The sequence below is a fragment of the Belonocnema kinseyi genome, chromosome 5 (genome assembly GCF_010883055.1).
Source record: "Belonocnema kinseyi isolate 2016_QV_RU_SX_M_011 chromosome 5, B_treatae_v1, whole genome shotgun sequence".
In the NCBI taxonomy this organism is placed as follows: domain Eukaryota; kingdom Metazoa; phylum Arthropoda; class Insecta; order Hymenoptera; family Cynipidae; genus Belonocnema; species Belonocnema kinseyi.
Genome location: NC_046661.1, coordinates 6,971,604 through 6,980,776, shown reverse-complemented (window position 1 = coordinate 6,980,776; position 9,173 = coordinate 6,971,604). Strand labels below are relative to the sequence as shown.

Below are 9,173 nucleotides of genomic sequence, written 5' to 3'. Positions count from 1 at the left end.
AAAAACTTGAAAAGCGATTGACCAAGTGTATAGAGCTCCAAGGAGATTATGTTGAAAAATAAAAAAAAAATTTACCCAAAAAAAATTGTTTTTATACTTCATCCTAAGGACTTATTGAACTACCCTCATACCTAACCTCTCAAGAAACCCAAGGCTGACTCATGCACTTCAAATATCGCTCTTTTTGCACTTCTATTATTCTTATTACTCAATCTCTCACTCAGAAACTCTTTCTTCATACTCTGCCCTTTTACTCACCTCAAATCTCACTGCCATTACCAAATTCAGCAAGACGCAATCACTGCTACCGAACACTTTCATGTCGGAAATGGAAACCCCTTTTTATTCCGTAATTCAGTAATAATTTAATTTACACTAGTTAATTTTTTTAAAGTGAAAGTGAACAATTGAGAAATATGAAAAAAGGACTACACGCACGTATTGTATTCAAGTGAGAACATTTTTATGTAGATAGCTTGCAGGGATTCAAGTGGACATTGTTTGCGATCGATATAAAAAATGAACATAAAGAGTGGGGCTTCTTTCTAGAAATTTAGTGTTAAATGTCACTTTAAAAAATCCAAAAAATTTTTGAAATTGGGTGTACAAAAAATATTTTTTTAAATCTGCGTCCCATTACGAATAATTTTTTTAAAAGTCCTCAATATCAGTCAAATCATCCAAGTTATGAAAGTTTAAAAAAAGGACTGGAATTTTAAATTTGAATTATTTCCAAATATGAACAAATTTTTTTAATTTTATGAAAATTTTTTTTTAAAAAGCTTGCCATTTTTGGAAAAAAAACGAAAGAAATTTTATACGTGTGTGTTTGAAAGCTGAAAGGTTTTCCTTTATAATGGCTTATTTGGTTTTTCAATTTGCTCTAAAAAAGTTTCTTTTTCAAACTACGAATGTAAGTGTTTTTTGGTGCAGCGATAAAATGTTATTCAATTATTTCTAATGAATGTCGTAAAAATAAATATTTGACAATGCAAAAAATATTTGTTATAAATAATATGGATGAGTATAACATAAATAAACAACAGAAATTGCTTAAAAATGTTTTATTATTGAAACCGAAGGAACCAAATGGAGCCTCCACAAAGTACCCGTAAAGACCCCATTGGGTCCCCATTCGGTTCCTTTTTAAAAAACTCGAAAAACAGCAAAATCAACTTTTAAATGGTTGAAATTCGGATTCTACGTTAAAATTCCCTACAGAAGGTCACGAAATAATCGCAATAGTTTTTTTTGCAACTCTAGAAATTTAAAAATATATAAAACATATAACGCCTGTTGACTGCTAAGGAGAAGATATGTAAGGTGAATGGTATCACGATTAATTATTCTACCGGTGAAAAGATCAATTACTCTTTTGTCTGATTTTCATGACACATAGATTCCTTTGTATGATTTCTATGAAAAAACTTATCTATTATGTAATTTTAAAGAAATACGATATTATATACTTCTTTTACGTGCGTGACCTAGTGTTTATTTCCACCCTCTTCTCATATTGGTCTACTCACCAGCTAATATCGCCACTATGTCGCTAGTTAACATCGATTCAATAGAGATAGATTCGTCGCAGGTCTTTGATTTTTCAAAGTCCGCGGCCACTCAAACTATCGAGGTTTCGCCTGACACCGAGACTAATCAAACTTTATAATTTATGTTATTGTAACAGGTCCTTATATCATTAGAACGAAAGGGACCCTTTTTTGTATGGCTGTGTTCGTTTTACATCATAAATTGTACATCGCACCCAGGCACTCTACCATGACAGTTTTATGGAGTCTGTGTAAAGGTAACCTAAACATTTGATGACGCATTTTTTTTCGTTTTACCTGTCTTTACAGCAAATGACACATCAAGCTGGAAATCTGAAAAACTAAATAGAAAGCACTATAGAGCGTTTATCTGGTTCTAAATTTTTATATTACAATAAAATGTAACAATAATGTTTTTTACTTTTTTACTTAGGTTCATTAAAAAAAGTAATACGTTAAGTGGGACCATTATATTTTAGCGTTTGTTTCCAGTTAGTGGCTTAATTAATTTTAGTTGAGCAAATCAAATCTTATGTCACAATATGTACGAACGTTAACAACAGGTTGAATGGGCATGGTCAATGCTCGCACGTGCGGTTAAGACAACCCTCGCGAATTTAGTAAAGAAATTCCAGTAAACTTTTAATTTCCCACCTTAAACGTTGAGGTGGCGTATGATGGATTTTTTCAGTTTGATTGTAGCCTAGAAGAATATATAAATGCCGTAATACAATTCCTTGTATCTTAGATAATGGTTTCTCATCTGTGGGATATGCCTGAAAAAATATATTGAATTCTTATTATTTGGAAATTTAAATGGGAAAAAGACATAGAAATTCAAATAATTTGTTTGTAAATACATAAAACGGAATTCAGATCTTTTATCAATTACATAAGAAGCATAATAACAAATATAAGAAGGACAAAAATATAATTGATAAGAATCTTAGAAGTAGTACAGGGCCCCTATGGACAGACTATCCCCTCCACTTTACTTTTCCCTCTTCACTGCATTATGGCGCCGACCCCTCGCCGTGTTGGTTGGTACCTACCCCCAGCCGCTCTCGGACACCTGTTTTGCAGGCGTCTTAAGGGTGTGCAATCTGAATCCTCCTTCCGCTACTATCGAACACATGTTTGAAGGGTGATTAATGAGGGTATAACTCGACACGCCCCAGCCTGTGATATTTTTGGTTAAATTGAGGAGTAAATTTTTGTAGATAAGTGCAAGATTGATTGCATTCTGTATCTAAAAAAAGATTATAAACGATATTTTGCTGCCTACAAGGTTATAATTTTTCAAAAATAATTATCTTAAGGCTACTGCTTCTTCAGTAAGGGAAGGATATTAAGTGGATACATGTTGACATAGGATTAAATATACATGTTTATTACACGATGAAAAATGTAAAAGGAAAATAATTTTATTACATTTTTTACATTTATCTTAAATCTCTAGTTGAATGTGATTCTTTTTAGAATATTCGTACGTACACGAGAAGTGAAGAGCGTTAATAACACGCCACCAATTTCACTTAGCAATGTTACCATTTCGTTCACGCAATATTCGACTAAACCACACAAGGCTTTCAGCATACAAACATACTCGTCTGCATGCAAAAGAACATTCTTCAAACTAATAAAAGTAGTTTTTTGCATTGCAAGAGCAGGTAAGTACACTATTTTTTCACTGCAAAAGTATTTTCACTATTTTCACATTCTACAACAGGTTCAGGTATACTGTCGAAAAGAATGGTCTTTTCTCCAAAAGATGTTGTCAATATCACTTTACAGTCATTTATCTCAAGGGGCTCCGTGTAATCTGATAAGTGTTGATTGTTCTTTTCAAAATAATCGTCGATGATATTGATCTGTTGTAGGTATGTTGTCCACGTTGTTACACCAAACGCGATTCCTTGTAGTTTATTAGTAACCATTGTGATAATTGTTTCAAAACTTCCATCGATCTGAAGTTCCAGTACAATAATTTTTGGTTGTCCTACGTGAAGGCTAAACTTCTGTTATGTAAACTTTTTTTCTTTTATTAGTTGAAGAAGAATTATTATCACCATCATTTTTAAAACATGGTAAGGTGATGATATTTTCAATCCCTGAGTCCGTAGATTTTATCATATTTTGAGACATTGCACTTATTGAGTGTCTGAATACGCTTCATATAGCGTTCTTGTACTATGATAGGTGTTATTAGTTAGGTAGTGGGGGAAATGGTTAAGAAGGTTAGGGGGAACTGAATTTTAAAGTTAAATGGAGGGTTGGGGAACAACAAAAATTGTTCAGTCAAGTTTTGAACAGGTTCATACATGTAAAATATATATATGGAAATATTTTTTACATAAAATTAATAGACATTTTTGGTTTAAAAATGTAATACATATGCTAAAATGCTGTGCTGGTACGTGAGAACGTCTATTAATATATGTTTAAGGGTCCTTTCAGGACTATTGGGGCCGTGACCCTAGACAAAGGAAAGGAGACGGACCCATTTTCCTTGCAGGAAAGTCACAGTTTCCCAGGAAAAATCAGCCTATGCAACCTATGCGTATGCAACACTGCCCCCGGCTAACCACGCAAGTTTTTAATGTAATTGTATTATTCCCCTGTTTAATGTGCGTTAATAGTGATTCAGAAGAAAAGTTAGTGAAGTGTCCCGAATTAAAAATCGGATTAAAAGCGATTAATAAAAAAGTTAGTGAAGTTCATTTAGTTCAAATTTGAATTAAACTTTAAAAAATGTCTGACAGTGGATTGAACAAGGCTAAGATTGCACTTGATGCAATCAGTGAGCATCTAGCTGCAATGGCTGGATTGGAGACTTGCCTTAGGGAATGTACTTGGTCTGCTGCCTTAGTGAAGCTTATCAATGAAGCATGGGATGCTAAGAACAAGAAGGTACTTGTTCGCCGCATCCCAGCAGCCCTCAAAATGAGGCATTCACTGGATATCTCAATAAAAAGTGGAAAACAAACATTAGGTGAGTGAAGAATTAAGATCTTATTTATTTTTGTACTTTTTTCATTGATTTCAATAATTCAAAATATTTTTAAATGAAATTATAAAGATTTTTATAATAAAATTGCGGATATTGAAATGAGATCAAGATCAAACTTAAAACCCTTTTTTACGTCCAATAATCAAGTTGATGTGAAAAATTCCTGAAAATAAAATCAAGAATCTAATAACAAAATTTTGAAGAATTAAGATCTTATTTATTTTTGTACTTTTTTGATTAATTAAAAAAATTCAAAATATTTTTTAATTGAAATTATAAAGATTTTTACTATATATATATATATGTGTGTGTGTGTGTGTGTGTGTGATTGAAATCTGAAAAAAAAACACTTTCCCCTTCTTTTTCCCCCACAAAAAAGAAAAGAAAATCATTCGTCTTTTATTTGGACAAATAAAAATAATAAATAATCAAATAATAAATTTATCCTGTTTTTTGACAGAATTATGCATCTTCAATGAAATGCCATCTACCCTCGAGACCTGCACGGGTATTGAAAAGAAAAGGGAACAGGCAAATATGATTTGGCACAAACAACAACATCGACAAAAAGATGCTGCGCCAAAAATTACAAAAAAAATCAGTTCGATCAAAATAAAGTAAAGGCTTTTAAAATATTCTAACCAAGATGATATACGTCATTGATGATGATGGGGTGGATTCAGTTTCGGTGGAACGTGATCCACGAGTGAAAAAAGTGAAGGCCTCAAATAATAAAAAAGAAAAAGGATCAATTCTTGATGTGAATCTTAAAAGTGATGAGGACATGCCCAGTGAAGTAAATCAGCAGCAGCAACATCAGCAACAACAAGGACATCAGCAGCAATAGCAAACAAATTAGGCTGAATTGGAAAAAAAGAAAAGCACGAAGCTATAGACACACTTAATAGGAAAATCGAGGCGCAACATGCAGCAGCAAAAATACTTTTTTAAGAAAGCTGTAGAGCGGAGAATGCGTGTGAAAAAAATAAAGATGAGCCTCGAAAAATGGGCACGAACAGTACAAGACATAGTAGGTGTCCAAGACGGTGCAGAACAGCAACCTGTGATGGCATATAATGAAGCGATTGAGGCTGCTGAGCTCCACACAGTGCCCCATGTAAATATTGGCACTTCGCAGATTGCTGGCCCAAGCAGAGTACCGGAACAACCAGCAACGTACAGTCTGGACGATGCAAAAGGTGTTTTGGTCTGATGGATTCGGTAAAGGGGTAGTGTGGAAGGCTTTTATTACATTGAAAGAATGGTCTTTTGAAGATCTCTGAGATCTTCTGGAAAAAGTTGAACAAAGTGCCACAGGATTTGGAATCGATAATACTTTCCTTTTGTAAATTTCACGTGTTCAGGTACCAGCCGGTAAATGTCGCGTCAAATCACAAACTGATGTTTTTAAACATTCGGTGTTGATTATAGAAGGTAAAGAAAATACCTGTCTGCCACAGGATATTCGTTATATTCGTTTCGACAAATTTTGCATCTCTAAATAAACTGCGGATTTCAGGGCCATCGACGAAACTTTCATTTAATTTAGCATCACTTTTGTGAATAAAAACTTGGCCCAAATATTCGAAGCATTGCCCTTCCTTGTTTAAAGCTTTAAAAAATTGCTTCATTAAACGAAGCTTGATATGAAGAGGAGGTATTAATATTTTGGATGGATTGATGAGTGGTTCATTTATATTATTCTGCTTTCGAGGTTCAAAAGACATTCTTGATGGCCATTTTTTTTATATAGTTATTTGTTCTATCCTTGCCATCAAACATACACAGATCTGACTTCGGATTCGGATTCAGCGACGAAAAATACGTAAGAATACACCTGTCTGGTAATCTGCTCAGGACAATTTTTCCCTTTTGTGGGCCTGTGTTATCATTAGTCGCATTTGAATCATTCTCAATTATGGACGCATGGAAAAAGAGACAAGTGCCAGTTGCACGACTGTAATCATGTCGAAATGTGGTAAATTTATTTGGCAAGAAAAATGCTATAGTCTTGCATGCTCTCTGTCACCTAAAATCTGATCAAAGGCGTGCTTTAATAAAATCCTCGGATGCCCAACTAGTTAAATGTATTTGTGAATGTGCTCTAAATACATTATTGGGAACGTACCACTCAAGAAGCAAGAGAGATTAAAGTTAAATAAACATAAAAAACTGCTTTGTAAATACGCGGAAACCCGTGGGACGTGGAGGAAGAAGAAAAATTTTAATGTGCAAAAAGTTGGATTTTTCATCTTTTACTAGCTCCAATCATTGGCGCATTAATATCTAATTTACTTAGTGGTTCATCCTGAACAAAAAGTCATTTTACCAGTGAACATGGAGCATGCTAGAAAAATGGTACTTATTCCAAGTGGCCAAGTGGATAAAATACAACAGCAACTGCAAACTTTAAAACAGCCAAATATAAACAGTAATTATAAACAAATTATACCCTCAATATCCAGTCTAACTACACAAACACCTGGTATACTAAACACCTTAGTATACTAAATTCCGAAATGTGTCAAATCTTATTTTCACCTTCTCCAATGGATGAACGTGGAAAGTGGAAAATATATAGCCCAGTGTTACAAAAATTTCTCTTTTTTGTTAATGAGGATGGAAAACCAACAATTGAAAATAATGAACAAAATGAAACCACAGACAATCATTCATCTGATGGAGAATCTCCACCTGTGGAAGCCATCACATCATCAGTAACAAAATTTATCAGCCAAACAATATCTTATTACTCAATTATTTAAGAAGGCCGGATATTACTAGCAGAATAAAATGGGATAAAAATGGTTTAGTTTTCATTGACGGACAGCGTATTAAAGATTCAAATATTACAGATCTTGTTAACGATATATTAAGATATAGAAAAAAAATTCCTTCCATCTGGTAAAAATCAGTTTGCTCATATCCTTCCGAAGCTTGGTAAATCACGGGAGCTTGTGAAAAATAGTATGGGAGGCTGATTCAGTTGATCTACAAAGCCTGCCAACTTACAATAATAATTATACTTTTCTACTAGTGGTAATTGATGTTTTAAGTAAATTTTTCTGGGTTGAGCCTCTTCGTGATAAATCTGCTTTAGATGTAAGACACGGTTGCGATCGTAATCTTCAGAAAGGTAACAATCGTGTGCTTATCTGTTTAGAAACAGATAAAGGGAAGGAACTTGTATGTGAAATTTTCAAAACTTTTGCCAGCTAATGAAATAAAATTTCAAGTAACAAAGAAAGCATGTGGCGTTACTTTATGCATCATAATAATCGACGCTATATTGATATCTTACATTTAATTGTAGATGCTTACAATAATGCCAGGTACAGTAGTATTCAAATGAAACCGGCTGAAGTTACCATATTCAATGCATCCAAAGCATGAGAAAATATTCAATCGCGATTCAGTAAGGAAAACAGGCCTACAAAAAGGCCTAAATATGGAGTCGATGACCAAGTTACAATCATTCGAGAAAAGGGCATCTTTGAGAAAGGTTACGAATCAGGCTGGGGTGAAGAAATATTCTTAATAAACAGAGTTCTAAATCAATTACAAACAGTTTTTGTTTACAAGTTCAAAGATTTAGCAGGAAAAGAAATTGATGGACTTTTTTACGCATAAGAATGGACCGGCATAAAAAATAAGGACATAGCAGAGGAGGAATTTAAGATTGAAAAAATACGGCAATCTAAAGGCAAGGGGAAACAAAAAACAATTTTTTGTTAAGTGGATAGGCTATCCGGATAAGTTTAATTCCTGGATTCCAGCTTAAAATTTAAAATCACTGCAAAAATGAATTCTGATCAATTTTACCTCATTTTACCAAGCAATAGTAGTATGAAATATCTTCCCAAAAATAGTACTTCCAATTTTATAACACAACTTCCATATGAGATTCGGTTACAAGTATAGTGGGTAGTAGCTCTCATAGAAATACACCTTCCTCGTATATTTCTTCATGTGAGACACGATGACTCAATTGAAAAACACATTACCCTTATGAATTCTGAGACTGACGTACAGTCTTTTTCCACAATCTGATGGCAATATCAAAAATAGAAAAGCATTCAGAATGGTATTGAACTTCTTTACACACATAAAGTACCTGTTGCAGAAGATAAAATAAATGATGAAAATATGAGAGAAAATTTAGAAGATTTAAAAGAACTTATTGTCATGAATGAAAAGTTAGAAGATAAAGCAGAACCTCTTTTGTGGAAAACACCCCTTGTACATTTCTTTAAACCTGGCCTTTATGCTGTTATTAAGTCTCTTTTAATTACTCTGAACGGTCTTCCAGAATTAGGACAAGACATTCAATTTAAATATGACAAATTCAAAAGAAGCTACGTGCGCATTTAAAAACAGTGTGCAAAATGATGTCGGTTGACTGATCAGCATTTTTTGGAACTTTGTGATAAATTATCAAGTATCCTTGGTTTTTCACCAGATAATCTACTTCCAATTGAAAATAATGAGTATACTGCTAGACATCCATCTAGTATACCAGGTGTATACATATGAAACCGGTATTTTTTCAAGAAAAAAACACATTTATTTCAAGAGAATGATAAGAAATATTTTATTCAAAGTATGCGCCCTCG

The 9,173-nt window shown here is 33.5% G+C and overlaps 1 protein-coding gene across 1 annotated transcript in view; it reads right to left on the bottom strand.

The window, feature by feature from the left end:
• Positions 1–9,173, bottom strand: part of LOC117172902 (protein unc-79 homolog) — a 1,455,529-nt gene that overhangs the window by 185,372 nt on the left and 1,260,984 nt on the right. The window contains exon 26 of the mRNA XM_033361197.1: positions 2,205–2,326. Within this exon, the coding sequence (XP_033217088.1) occupies positions 2,205–2,326 (122 nt within the window). The remainder of the gene's footprint in view (positions 1–2,204; positions 2,327–9,173) is intronic.